General features: G+C 37.8%; 1 protein-coding gene across 2 annotated transcripts in view; it reads right to left on the reverse strand.

The window, feature by feature from the left end:
* Window positions 1-1,167: 1,167 nt before the first annotated feature.
* The window catches only part of DPP10 (dipeptidyl peptidase like 10), a 437,210-nt gene continuing 422,799 nt past the window's right edge, over window positions 1,168-15,578 (reverse strand). For both annotated transcript variants that reach the window (XM_036386652.2, XM_036386651.2), the window contains exons 20-26: window positions 12,346-12,540; window positions 10,996-11,050; window positions 7,357-7,456; window positions 6,612-6,670; window positions 6,451-6,523; window positions 4,807-4,880; window positions 1,168-3,432 (exon numbers count right to left, since the gene is read on the reverse strand). In XM_036386652.2, coding sequence (XP_036242545.1) covers window positions 3,295-3,432; window positions 4,807-4,880; window positions 6,451-6,523; window positions 6,612-6,670; window positions 7,357-7,456; window positions 10,996-11,050; window positions 12,346-12,540 — 694 coding nt within the window. In that variant the 3' untranslated portion in view covers window positions 1,168-3,294. The remainder of the gene's footprint in view (window positions 3,433-4,806; window positions 4,881-6,450; window positions 6,524-6,611; window positions 6,671-7,356; window positions 7,457-10,995; window positions 11,051-12,345; window positions 12,541-15,578) is intronic.

Below are 15,578 nucleotides of genomic sequence, written 5' to 3' on the forward strand. Positions count from 1 at the left end.
AATCTGAGGAAAGTGTTCCAATTGGCATGCAGTTATGCCTGGTTTTGTGATATAATTGAAATTTCAATATGACCTACAGGTTTCATAGATTTTGCAAGTTGTAGTAGCAGAAAAAGGAGCGAGGAAATCAAGAAGGTAAAGATAAGCTCTAGCAAGCAGTAAATGGATATGCTGATTCCCTAGCTTTACATAAATAGGTTTATTCTAGTAAGTGTCATATTTTAAGGACAGCTGAATCAAACAGCAATTTTTCAGACCTAAAATGTCATCATGGTGCTTAACAGCAGATAAGCTACAAAAAGTCTACACATGTGCTGTTTCAGTGAAATGTGTACTAACTCTTGCTCCTACTGTAGATCACCTGGAGTAATTCATGATTGCCATTAGTTATGATGTAGAATCTGAGAGGTAGCACTTTTCAGTTGTGTTGTAAGTGGAAGGATTATTTCAACAGATCAGCAAAAGTAAAAGGACATCCTACTAAATTCTAAACTAAATTCTTCAGTTTAACTAGCATCTGGCAAACACTTTTGCAATATCTGAGTTCAACTCATGCATAAAAATATCAGTAAAAGCAATTAATTTGTGTCTGATGCTCCCCCTTGTGTACACAATTACATAAAAATATCTGTATTTGTAGGACAGTGTGAGAAAGCATGAAAACATTAAAAGCATACCACATTTCCACCCAGATTTCAGATAACACATTTTTTAAATGCACCAGTCTTGCCAAAGGCATTCCCACAGAAGGCCATGTCCTATGACACATTCAAAGTCTGGAAAGCTGGAGGTGGGATGCTGGGGTAGAATGAATTGGGAATGGGGGCCTAAAACAGAGTTAGGAGGAGGTGCAGGATCCAAAGATCTGAGACAACATTTCCTGAGCACTGCTGAGACACAAGCATTCCTTTTGCAGATAACTAACACAACCAAGTGTGAGACATGGCAAACACGAGCACGGAGTGGCTGCTTTGCAGAGGAACACCAACCAGCACATCTGGGGGGCATTGGCCTTTTCCCAAATCCTCTGCACGCCAAGTCCAGTGCTCAGCACACGCCCACAGCCTGTGTTTCCTTTATGTGCATTTGGCTCAAACTGGGAAAAACCTCAGTGAACTGAGCTAGATGAGGAGCTCATTGAGCATGTCTGGTTAGGAGAAGCAGCAGTGTTGTCAGGTGAGCGTTTATTAAGTGACAGGTGTCATTTATAAAATCACAAAGCAGCAGTCCCAGCCAACAGAAGATTTGAAAACGACGCTCCTCCATAGAAAACAGGATTTGCAAAACCTTGTTTGACTTCTGCTCTTACTTTTCTGTTGTTGTTTTGTGTGATCTTACTGTAGTGCACATCGTAGCCCCTATAAATTATACCCTACCTACACTATATATATGTACTCCATATGTCCTATAAATACCACAAAGCAAAGCCATACTTTGTGGTGACACTGGGACCCAAACAAGATATCATTGCACATTAAAACTGTATTAAACTAATTGAAAAATAGTTGAACATTGCTAACAAAATGAGAGAATTACTAAACATTAAAAGACAAGAGACTTTTCAGTGTTCCATAAAACCACGCCTTTCAGACAAATTAATTATTTGCATCATAAAAAAAATCCTAACAGTGAAAGAAAATATTCCAGAAGGAAGTGATGAGTAAAAAAGCTTCAGGTGATTTTTCATTACATTAAAAACAACTGTCATTCTCATAAAATATGCAGAACTTTACATCTTAAATAGCATATTTACCTTCAAAAATTACTTTCATTTTAGTCTTGCAAGAAATTAAACCTTAACTATATAGGAAAGTATTTGGAATATATCCAGAAATAAGAAAACTACAGCTATTACCCTATAAGTGGCACAGCATCTGTCAGGAGTTTTCACATACCTTCAGGAAGAAATCCCAAATTAAACCCACACTGTACTTGCTTTCCATGATCAGAGTTAATATTCTGCAGACCCAACCTGGCTGCCTTGTTTATTTCATAGTTTCAATTTCTATTGCTGTACTTCACCCTGGCAAATAAATGGATGCACAAGGGGCTCTCCCTCTGAATAAATAATAAAATCTAATCTGTCAGATCTTCCTTTGCCTTGAATGAAAAACATTTCATTCCTCTGTGATGCTGTTAAGCTAAATCTTGTTGCATGAGACTGAATGAGCAGCATTGGAATAAGAACTAAAGGTGTGTTGGAGCTACGTCACCGCCGTGATGAACATCAGAATTACCTCTGAGAGCAGACGGGAGGAAAGGAAGATGCACTGTACAAAATAGGTCCTCATTTGAGGAGTAAAGTATTACTCAATGGCATTATACATTGTTAATAAACTTTCTTTATCTGAAACTATAATTTAATATTTATGTATCTAATTTACATGTGACAAAGTAGCATATTCTAAAATTAGAGTGTAACCAGCAAACTATTAACTACTATAAACAATACCAAAACACAACTCAAACATATTTTAAGGAAACAATAGTTACATTTTGGACTGGGGAATGATTTCAATTGCAGATATCGTTTTAAATACAGCTGTCAATTACATCTTGAAAAAGTTTCTTCAAGCTCAGAAAGATTTTCTGCTTAGGGATTCCTGGGTATATACATAAAGACCAAGAGCACACCACCAAAAAGACCCCTATTGGTTACTAATAGGTACAGTAATAATTGTAAATGCTTAAATTGTGTGGGGGAAATAATTTTCAATAACCATGTTATATGATGCACTAGACGATATCCCCTTTGAGCAGAAACTAGAGAAAATACCGTGCCCTTTATTATCTCTGTGGTTTCTTACGTGTAATAGACAGCAGAAGAATTGCACTTATTGTAACATTACAGTGTTAGATTCCAGTTCACCTTTCAGAATATTAGTGGCCATAATACTTATGATAGGTTGTGCCTTATGCAAAGATGAATAAAGATGTGCATTTAAATTAAAAAAAAAAAACAAAAACAAGCAACCACTTACAGAACCAACAGTGAGGCTTAACATAACAAACATGCACTAACCCTACACTTATGCAAAACTAAGTTCTTCCAGGAAACTGTAACCAACAGTTGACCTTCCACAAAGGTAAAGGTTTTGTCCCTTGGTAATATGTTTGGACTTTGTAGTTGAATTCCAGTTTATTAGCTCATTGTCTGTAAATGTGCTGTTCCACTGTGGTATCCTTTAGCTGCCCTTGAGCTTCTGCAGAATCTGCAATCTTACAGTCACTTTTATTTAAGGTTTTATTGAGCTGCAGAGTAAGTCCCCTTCAGTACTACACAAATAGGCTTCCTTATTCATCCTCTTCAGGTTCCTGTGGTAAAATTGGTGTCTCCTCCTTTAAACAAGCACTAAAAAACCCAAGGATTGTGCTGTAAAGGTGATATTTGCTTTTCTCAGAAGCAATGTTATGACCTTCATCCGGATAGATCTGGCAGAGGAGAAAGGAAAAAAAGTAAATAGTTTTTAAAGGCTTTTCAAATATTTAGGGCTCTAATTTTCTTTCTCTGATCTTCAACATGTTTTAGATGACAACAGGATGATAGCATTAGTTTTATGGCATCAAGGAAAGCTAATAAAACCTAAAGTAAGACTCATTCTCTTGGAATTTGAACTTACATAAAACAACCACTGCAGTGGGATCTGCAGAAGTGAAAAAAAATATATCCTCAGCCATTGTGCTTACAACAGTTTACTTTAGCTGGCATTTTCAATAGTGCCTAGGCATCCAAATCCCATTAACATCCATGAGGATTAATTGCCTCATGCTTTTAAGGACCTCTCAATATTTCAAATTCTGTGTTTGGCAAAAACCCTTTTTATTCATATCTTAACTATCTTCCTATCTGGTCCAAAGCCCATCTTCTCTCTCCCCTTGGGTGGATGTGGGCATTTTTAACTCTTAAAAAAATACCACTGGGAATTTCTCCCAAATGAGGCTAAGCAAAGATTTGCAGGCTGGATGAAGAAATCCAGGCCACAAGACAAGAGACCTGAGGAGGCCTGAGGCAAAAAGCTTCAGCTGCCTCCTCAAACCCAGGTTATCAGAAGGTTGCATGAGAACAGCTCAACAGGGCTCCTCTGGGAGAACTGTCATTTCTGCTTCTTCCTCTCTCCACAGGCCTTCACATCACCTCAGCTGAAACCACATTGGTATCAGGAACAGTTCTATATTTAAAGTCCTTTTTGCTTCCCCAAGTGGCACCAAGCCCCTTTCTGCCACCTCCTCCCTGACAGGAGCTCACACTCCAGTGCAAACTACAGATCACCTTAAGCCCAGCAGGGTCAAGGTTTGCAATGGCCAACAAGCATCAGGAATATTTGGAGAGACTGATTCAACCAAAACTCTCTGCCAGCAGCATCCATGTGCTCCAGGTGCGTCCCATGCAAGCCTGTACCTTGTCAGAGGCTCTGTCGTGCTCTTCCAAAAAATGTAAATGTTGAAAATAAGGGGAAATTACTCTCATGTGACCCAATACCTTTTTAGGTAAAAAGGAACCCAAAGTAGTGACATCTTCATGTTACAAAGGGTGTCCATGGATTCCAGAGCACTTTGTATAATTGTAGGATAAACAGGTAGAAAAGAGAAAGATGAGAGAGAGGAGAAAGAGCTCAGGAGAACAAGATGATACAGCTCCTGATATCCATACAAACAGTGAGAAAAAATAGGATTAAAAAGAGTTCTAACTGCAAATTGAGGAAATACCACTGTGTTGTGGTAGAGAGGATCCTTTGCAGTGAAGAAATAGCAATAGGAGGTTAAATGTTCAACTATGTTTATAGGAAAAGTCACAGGTGCACATACCTGCATAGTGTAATTAGCCCCAGCTTTTATTAGACGCTTAATTAGTTCTGCTGAATGCTGGAAGTGAACTTTAGCTGCAAGAAAACATTTGATATTATTAGAAACAGCTACAGGAATGTGAAATACTTATCTGTTACACAGCTTTGGCTGAAAACATTTCCAGGCTCTGTAATTACTGGATCTGAAGCTGACTATTTCCAAGGCCAGCCCCAGCAGCAACAGGGTGTTAGAGCAGAGGTTTTGGAGAAGGAGCTGGAAGCCCCAGGGGAAGCCACACTTGTCATTTAGTGAGGACTCCTCTGTTTACCCTTGATTTACACATACTGTGATAGCTTAGAGATGTGTAAAACCATTCTGTTTGAACATCATGGCATCTTCTAATTTGCTGGAAAGAAAGCACGCTGCATTTTCTATTGCTCGCACGGGGTCATTAAACCCCATACTCCTTAGGTAATGGACTTTCTGGAACCTATCAGTAACCTGATCTTTGTGTGGCAAAGCCATGATTACCATGTCTAACCCTGCAGAGTTTAGGCTGCAAGTGGTCTGGGCAGTGTCACTAGATGTGATATTGAGCAGGAACAGCAGACAATCACACTGCCAGGCCAGAGCACCCTGCACTGCTCAGACATCACCAAAGCCCCAGTTCCCTCCAGCTCGGTTCAGAGGGGCAGAAATTGCTGCTGCCTGTTGCAATCAGTAAAACCTGAGCCCCTCATGCCTCCTCAGTCACCCAGTTTATTTTCAACCCTCCCTGCTGTGCTCTGGGGAGAAGCACTGGACAGGGTTTGCACCCCTCTGGTTGCACTTTGGATCCATAAAATGGGTTTGGCAAGTCAGGGATGATGGGCTGGCACTGTGCCAGCTGTGCATGGGCACTGTCCCCTTGGCCCTTGCCACTGAGAGGCAGTTATCTCTTCAGACTGAGTAAGAAACCTTGTATTATCCCACATCCACCAGAAAATACTGGGGAAGAAGTAGGCATGTCAGTCTGTACAGAGCAGCTGTTTGCATCACTGTAATTTGTGCCTGCATCAAAGCTCATTCTTTAGACATCAGTTAAGAAAGTTCAGGATAATACACTGCAGTGAAATCTGCAATTACAAATTATCTCAATTCATACATCTTATGATTCCATCTAAAGTGCTAGAATTTACCCTGTGTTACTCATTCTCTGTTTTAATCTACTGCTGAAAGTATTGGTGCTATTAAAAGGTTCTGTGTAGCTTCAGAAGGTTTGCAAGTACCTTGTAATTACTTAGATGAAAAGATTAACTTCCCATTTGCTGATGTACTTCACCAGCTGTACTGATAGTTCTGCAGAATTTGTATGAATTTAAGAAAACATTAAAAATGTATGTTGTACTATTAATTATTCATGTAATACCTTTCACTAGCATCACAGTGGTCCACAAGATTTAAACAAATTAGAACATACAGCACCTAAAAGGTGCAAATCCTCAGCAAAAAAAGAAAAGCTTCACCAGTTCAGAGTTAGAATTGACAGTTGAAACAAAATAAAAAATCCTATCAGAGGGAAAAAGAAACTGCAAATGTACTTGCTAGGTGTGTGCCTCATCAGCTCTTCAACACCTGCCTATTAGAAGCTCTGACTCCAAATTAGCTGCATCTGTAAATACTTACCATCAGCTGTCCCATGAACTATTAGCAAATCCACTTCTTTTAAACCATGAAGATTGTGTAATACACTGGATGCCTAGTGAACAAACACACACAAAGCTGTGATCGAATTGCATTTTAAGAGTAAAATGGTCATTTTAAGTTACTTATTTATGCTAACTTACCTGATAGGTGATTTCATCTTTTGATGGAATCCCAAGGTATCTTTCTGAAAAAGCTGATGCTGTAAAAATAAAAACAAAACAAAACAACAAATCTTGTGAATTTCAACTTATTTCTATTCTAAAACCCATAATTTCAGAAGCTATTTAAGCCATGAAGTCAAGATGTTCATTTAGAGACACAGAATGTATCATTTTGATGCAATATTTAAACCCACTTTTAAATAGTTAAAATAGGAAAAAAAAAAAAAAACACCACAAAAAACCAACCCCAAACAAAAAAACCCAAACCCAAAAGAAAACACATGCTAAACCCCAAAGAAAGTATAACAGACCATTAAAATAATCTGGTCTGGTTTCCTGTGTATCACAGTGCCCAAAACTTTACATACAGAACCAAATAACCTGTGACTGGATGACAATATGACTGATATTGTAGGGAATTCACTGTGAACCTTAAAGGATTCATTCCTAATAAAAGATTTGATTCATGCTGATATACATAAAGGATTCTTAAGAAATGAGGTAACTGCAAAATCAGTGCTGTCAGTAATAACAAGTGTGTTGTGGGTTTTGGTGAAGTGTCCCAGTGTCAGCTTTACTTTCATTTACAGGAGAGACCACGACAGTGAGCTGAAATCTCACTAACATTGTTATGTTATCTGCCCTTAGTTAAGATACAGCAGCTCCATGAATAAAAGGTCTTTTGAATAAAGTATCACACAGGTTTAGGTCAGGGATTACTCACCATATAACTTCATATCTGTGATTGGTGCCACCACAGCTCCACACTTGAAGAGCCGCTCGCTGGATTTCAGGATCATTGATGTAATGTAGCCACCATATCCCTAACAATGGGATGGAAATTTTGGTTTATTTATTTCATTCTAGCAAAAATAAAGCTAAAGGCCACTGTGCTAATCCAGTGGTATAATTTTTATGGTTTAAGGGTGCATAAAGATCCCATTGACCTGATCATGACTTTTAATCTATGCAGTTAATGAGTATTGAACATTTCTTCACCATCCCTGAAGTCTAACACATCTCCCCTGGAACAGCTGATACCAGAGAGTCATGAAACCTTTTTGAAAGCTTTAACTTGAAACCACAGATTTCCTTGAAATGACACTGGCAATACACTTCTGTACACCTGTAATCATTCTAGACTCACAGAAAATGGAATTCTGAATGTGGTTCCTGGAATCAATGATTTAGTCGTATATTACAGGCTCCTCAAATTTCTCTACTTGCCATCTGTTTTCCCTTCATTGGTACTGAAAAATTGGTATTTCTTCAAGTACTTTGTTGTTTTTGTCGTTTTGTGTTTGGCACAACACATTTCAGGAAGACAAAATTATCCCATGACAGGGAAAATATAATGCAAAACACCAGCTGATCCAAAAAAAGATAATGCATCAAGTGCTTACAGTTTTCTCACAGACTTTTACAAATGCTGCCTGTTCCTGTTCTTCATGTCTAAATATTTATTGAACAGATTATTTCTGTGGAAGAGTGGCAATATTGGAAAACCCTTTAACCTTCTTTAAGAAATATTAAGTAAAGAGGTTTCTTGTTCTCTGCAATCAATCCATATTAAGGGATGGACATACTGAAGAAAATACCAAATAGGAGCTGGATTTTCAAAGGAAATGTGTAGGGAACTGAGTTACTCCTTTCCCATACAAATTTTAGTCCAGGGGGCCAAGAGCCATCCAGATCTGTTCACCTAAGACAGAATTTCTGAGTGGGCATCTGTAATTTGTGTAATTCAAAGAGCTTAAAAGAATAGCAACTTTCCTCTGCCTCTGGGTTTCCTCTGCTTTTACTTTTGTTTAATATTCTGTTTGTGTCTTGCCCAGCCTTGTCCAGCTCCACAGTACAATTTTAATCCAAGGATAGGTATTGCCAGGTTATTTTTTATTTATTCCATGCTTTCATTAAGAGCTTGTTTAATTCTCCTGAGAGTTTCTTCCCTTTGTGCCTGTGTCCTTCCTTCCAGCCAGGCTTTCCAGGACAAAAACATTACAGAGTGAGTTATTTATAAATTCTTAGAAGCATTTCACAGTGACATTGCTATTCCATATTCCCTGATGCAAGAACATGTGCTGCCTCACTCACCTGCTGGGTTTCTGGGGTTGCAGCCTAATTGCCACATTTTCAAGAAAGACGTTGGCTGTAGAATTGCAACTTATTTTTAAACTCTCTTTTCACTTCCATGAATAAAACCACAAACTCCATGGAACCACACTTGGCTGTCTAACAGCTCAGACCCTTGGATCAGGCATCACTTAGGCTTGCACCCCTCACAGAGATAAGCAAGGGGGAGTTGGCAGATTGCCTGGAAATTCACCCCACTGTGCCCTTCTGGACAGTCTTGTTACTCTTGTGCCTCATTGCCATCACCAATTGTGACAGGAATTTTACTTCTGTATAGCTCTGAAACCTCTTAGAGAGCTTCCTGAAAGTGTGCACATCCAGTTTTATGAGATCAACACTAAGCCATTACAAAGTCAATTTATTTTCAAGCAAAGTGCATATTCTGTTTCCATCAGTACAGCAAATTTAATGCATAGAAAGAAAAAAAAAATCCTTGTTTCTTTATCATGTTCTTGTACGTGATTTAAAGAAACGAGTTCAAAAAAAGATTTTTAATTGACTCTAAAACAAGCAGAGTGGAGGAAAAATACAATTAACCCTAAGAAGTGGTTAAATATATTTTTATTGTTAATTATAAAACTAACTTTTAAATTTTATGGCTTTTTTTTCTTTTGACAGTAAAAAAAACAACCCTGAAAGGTTAACTTGGAAAGGGGAAATTTCCCTGAATTCAAAGCAGTGTTGAAAGCTTATTGAATTTCCCACTCTTCATTCCTCAACACCGCTTTCAGAAAATAAATGCAGGAATATGGCAATCAACAACATTTTGTGAAAGAAAACAGAATTGGGGGTAGGTCTTGGCAGATATGTAAAGCCATGGTTACAGGCATGCTCTTCAGTAACTGTCTCGTCACATCACTCATAGGAAAAAAGATACTGACAAATCTGGCAGAAAACAAGTGGGAATTTTCAAGTAGCAATGAAAAGAATTTCTGCAGGCAAAACCAAGCAATTCTGGCTGCTCAGGGATTTCATTCCAGAAACAGTATTTTCAATCAAAGGATTGAAAGGGGAAGAGGATATGGAGAAATGTTGATGCTTCTATGCCTGTGTACTTTCACATAGATTGGCAACAAGCATTAAAACCTGAGCAGAAGTGTGTGCCACGATCATGTGGTGCATGAAATTGGCCCTGCTTGTACATCCCCAGCTGGAAAATCTCTGGCTGCTCCCTTACAACCCAAATACTGGTTTTGACCCATTCTTGCACTGAGAGTTTCTTTCTTAGCTCAAGGAGTACAGCAGGAGCTCAGATCTTTGAGGAAGGTCATGTTCATGTGAAATGTTAATAACAGTCACAAACATCAGCCAGTCCTCAAAATGCTACCATGCAGGAGGTAAATGTCAATCTCCTCATCCTGCATCCAGACAGGCTGAGACATGCAGGTTAAATGACTTGCCTGAGGCTGTGCAGCAGCTCAGCAGCAGAGTGAGAACTAAGGCACTTCATGGAGAAACACATGCTGCTCTTAAAAGTGATAACTGGGGCGTACTTGATCAGGGTTTGTTACTGCTTTGAGCTCAAAGGCAGAAAACAGCTTCATTTTTAATAATAAAAAAAAACCCAAACAATTTAACAAATTTAAAAGGTTGCACATGCCGGTTCATAGATGAAGCAGCAGTTGTGGGGTGTTTCCAATTGCTCCTTTTTAATAGACATCAGTAAAATGCTGATTAATTTGCTACTAAAAGTCGAGCCTTTGCCTCGTTGTATCTCATGCTAGGGGCAATGACACACAGCTGATAAAACAGCAAAGGCAAGATTTCTCACTGGTGCAACAAGGAGCTTGCTGACAGTACCACAGGGTAGGTGCTCAGCTAAGCTCAAGGGTCAGTAAAACATTCAGATATAAAACTTGTACTTTACAGGACAACATTGTCAATTTAACTGCAGCCCAAACATAAAACTGTAATAAACAAGCTTTCACAAAACCCAAGTCCCTATTAAAAATTTCTAAAGAAAGCAGAAAGCAGAATTTTTAACAAATACTTTCTCCTTCAGATTCTGAAATGCAAATAGTGTTATAGCATAAAAATGATTTTATTGACTTAAATACCTGTTCTGAGAAAAAAATACTGTACAGAACAGACAGTAAACTATGGATGGCTTTTCCTCCCTGTTTTAATAACTAAAATTGTCTTTGGAAAATATTTATATATATTTGTTTATGAACTGACAGCACTTTCTTAAATAACCATGATGATATAGCCTGCTATTTTTGCACATTACCTTTCCAAATATGCCCAGTCTCTTAGGATCAATGAAGGGCTGTTTCAGAAGTGATCTGGAAGGAAAAGAAGTTTATTTTTTAATTTTGTCAAAGTAAAATAGTGGATTTTACTTTCTGAATATAGTATGTAAATAACATTATTTGTGCATTAAGAAATTGCCATGCAAGTAGTACTGCACTGGGAAATGTGATTTGTTTCCTAATTCCTTTCTCCTAAGGCAAACAGTTGGTGTTTGGCCAATCTCACCTAATTTAGATATCTGAATTTAAGCATCTTGTCTAAATTATCCATTTACATCTGCTTTTCAGTTAATGGAGAGAAGAGAGATACCCTTTAGCACTCCTACACATGTTGGAAACTTCTCTCAGTCTGGGGAGAGTTATCCCTCAGAAATGCCAGGATTTTCCACTGTCTAGAGCTTAAATGACTGGCTTTGACCAGGTGCCTAGCACCAGCTAAAGGCAGGTAAGGTGAATGGAGCTTCTTAAATCTAGATAATTATATAAATAATTAATTCTCTCATCAAAGCCATTAATCATCTGTGGTGAATTTTATACAGAAAAGACAGAATAACCTGAGGGCAAATATCAGACACATCTGCTTATTCATGGAATGGGTGAAGCAGTGACCCCTTTCAAAAGAAAAAATATCTGGCTTAAAATCCATCTTTCCCTGGGAAACCCCAGGAAAAATCCATCCAGACCATGGTATGAGGCATTTTGACATGTGCACCCTGAGTAAGGAGTGCTGTCCAAGCTATGCATAACTACTCCACAGACAGAAATTACTCTTTTCTGCAGCTGGTAGAATCATATCAGTCTAAGAATGATAATGCAAATGAGAAATAAAAGGCATTTGCCAAAATACTCTCATTTCTACTACAGAATTCTGGAGTAATTGCACAAAGCAAATGGAGTTCTAGTGGTCTAAATGAGAGCAATATCCTCTGGTATAGACCTAAAATGTTGTTACACAAATGTATTTGCATGTTAATGTGGACAGAAGAAATTTACCTATGGAATATAGACATATATTCATCTATGGATGAATATAGACATCATATTCATATATGGAATATGAATTAGCTCAGGTGGCATATTTGGATTGCACAGAGCAGGAGCGCTCTATCAAAGAGAAGGAAGCACCAACTCAAATAAAAACCCCAAAACACCTCTTTGATTTTTACTTGCTGTTTGTAATGGAAGGATTACGGTTTACACAATTTGCAACTGCATTAAAAACCAAACATGAACAATGCAAATAAAACATTCTGGGCAGCTTTAGTCCAAGTGCTCATTCATCCAGGTGGAGGCAGGGTGAAAGACAAGAAGAGTTTGCACATACGTACTCTACAGCTGCTATTTGGTCCTTCACTTCCACTGATCCTAAGCACCGATGGACCTCCTGTAGGATCTTGAGGCCTTGAAATCCACTCCCTCTGCCATCAAATCGAGCTACGATGACATTATCAGAGTTGACAAGCACTGAGTCCCAGTCAATGTGAAACTTATCTGTAACCAACTGGCTGCCTGGAGCTTCATCACTGCAAATACCAACACACCAGACACAAACGAAGACTATTGACAATGTGATGCACTGTGCCGAGCTCTGATATTTTATTTAGCCTGCGTGGCAGAGTTCAGTTGGTTATGCAACCCTGCTGAGCTACTGTCACTTCCATCAATACCATCCCATTAGGGCTGCAAGCCCTGCAGCAAAAGAATTTCTTTAACTTTATAACCATTGTGCTGCGGTGCTGCCAGTACCTGAATACATTTTGCTGAAGGACACAGAAAATTAAAGCAGGTAGTGCTGCTTATAATAAAGTGAAGGAAAAAACCCCAGACAAAATCACTAATGGCTAGCTCACTTCTGGGAAGGCTCATGCAGAATTTGTCAAGTCTCACTGAACACACAATGAGGTAAATTCATTCAGCATCCTGATTACCATTTTGTAGGATATATAATACTATTAAGAAGGATGTCACCTGAGAAAACAAAAATAATTGCATTATTGTATTCTTGAATAGATTTTTTGAAATACACTACAAAGAAGACTAAAGCATACACTGGAGAAAATTCTATTTTCTCCATCAAAATTCATACGAAGAAATGGATGCAGGCAGGAGTGATAAGTCTATTTTATGACAAAAAAAAAGGTGGTTTACAGCACAAAAGGTGAAATAGAATGGGAGAATGCAGTTTTTAGAAGAACAATAAGATTTTTCTTTGAAGCCAAATACACTATTTTCCTTACAAAGAAAATAAAATGTCAGTTTTAAAAGGGACGTTTGTCATTATTTTCCCCCAAGATAAACACAGAATAAAAGAACAGGCTACCATTAAGTTGTACAAAATGCAAAATAGTTCTATGCAGGCTGCATCTGCCAGTGGAATGCAAATTAAAATGTAGAAGTGTCTGTGCTGGCTGTATGGAAATTAAATTGGATGGTCTGTGGGAATATCCTGTCTAAGGTGAAAGAAAGATGAAGACAGAAATTATTATTTTGCCAAATACTTATGTAAACTTTACTTACGTAAACCCTGGGGAGGAAAGAGAGAAAAAATATCCTCCAATAAGTCCTGTCTTATAAATACAATAATGTGCTGATTCAGTATCTGGCTTTGGCTGTGGGATAACACAGACCATCTTCAAGGTAAATCACTCAGTTAATTAGCAAGCATATGATGAACGTGTGTGTTCTCAAATTCAGTCAGACCTATCTATTCAGTTGCTAAATCATGCACTGAAATCAGGATTACTTGGTAACAGACTCAGCCACAACATGTTATGCTTGATTTACCATTATCTTGCACATCAGGCTTATACTTGGCTTTATAAAAAAAAAAAGAAGGGTATTTTTTTTGCTGTTCTTAACCAATTCAGTTATGATTATACTAATTACTAAGATTGTGAAGCAATGAGTCTGCAAATACTGTCAAGTGAGCTCTGCAGAAAAGTATATACTCAGGAAGTATATAATCATTATTATTTGCAATAAGGAGCAGAACAATACTTCCCATATCTGCTCACTGCACAGAGCAAGGTTTTCAGAAGCACTTCACATTGACACAGATGTTTTCACTAAGTATTTATCATTACTTCCAATGTAAGTATTTGTCATTACTTCCAATGAGCCTCGGACCAGTTACAATTATTAGGAAGTTATTCCAACTTTGCACAATAATACATAGTAATACCCATGTTTGACTAGGTAACCTTCCAACAGATTAATACATTCCACACAAGTGAAAACATTGTGAGTCAGCCTGCTTTCCTCCCTTTAAATATGAGAACAAAACTAACACAGTAATCACGTTTGATTTATACATGTTCTATATCTAGGTTATACACACATCTGATGGATATAGATATCTATATGTTATATTTCTAGACACTTAGGAATAGGAGAAGCACCATTACAGTTATAAGCCCTTCTCTGAGCCAGAAACTGCTTAAAACAAAAAAAGTGTTTTAAATCAAAGTGAATTCTTCCAATAAAAAGGGGACAACAAACAGAACCTCAGCAAGTCTCTCAGTGGGTGAGAACTGACAGTGTTGGTTTCTTAAGCTCCTTTTGGAGGTCACAGCTTGGCTACTTTTGGGCTCAGAGTTTAAACACTACATATTGTCCAGCCCTGCATGATGGATTGTTTGATATATTGCTTTAGGAAGCAATTTTCCAGTGGCTAGTTTATTTTTAAGAATGTCCATATAAATAGTCTGTGATAAGCATTTAAAGTTATTTCCATTGAGGTACATATCAGAACACCTATTAGCACCAAAAGGTCTCTTTACTCTTCAGTTGCCACTATAAAATGATACTGAGCATCTGAGGTGTGCTTCTGTCCTCCACAGAGAGACAGCAGACACATATTTCCCAATATTTGCATTATGCCTGTCTATATTTCTTATAGTCTTTTAATGGCTTGTTTTCAAAGCTGCACAAAAAATTCACTTTCCAACCCTACTGCCTCATTTTGCTATCAGTCCTGAGAGTGTTTTCACTGGGGGCATAAACATGTTTGACTCTTTGTGCAAGGCCCAAAACATTCATCAGTTCAAAACCAGGTAAATCAACCCCTACTTATGACCAAAATATAAAAAAATAAGTAAACAAATAAATCCCCCTCAAATACCAGGACAATCTTTTAATTGACTCAGTTTTACAATATCAACTTACATATTGGGCAACTTTAAATGGCATTAAATAATAGATACTGATATTTAAGATACATTATCTATACATTTGAAGGAATGAGGTTAATTATGATCAAGGCAAAATAAAGAATGATTATCAGCTCTGATTTTATTACCCAGATTAAATGCCAGAGTCTTTACTTAATCATTTCCTATGTGTTACCAAGAGGAGTATCTTCCAACTTTTTTAATGAGTAAGGTGAACCATAATGAGGAAAATCAAGGATTTGAAATTTAAACTTTGATCTTAATTATATAGAAAAGAGATGGTAATCACTTTTTCAGGCAATTACCATGCAGCTCTCTAATATATAGTTACACTGTGTGTATTACATCAGAAGGAAACTGAGTGTGAAACATTATCAGTGGTTTAGGAGAAC

This window comes from Molothrus ater, chromosome 7 (assembly GCF_012460135.2).
Source record: "Molothrus ater isolate BHLD 08-10-18 breed brown headed cowbird chromosome 7, BPBGC_Mater_1.1, whole genome shotgun sequence".
Taxonomy (NCBI): Eukaryota; Metazoa; Chordata; class Aves; order Passeriformes; family Icteridae; genus Molothrus; species Molothrus ater.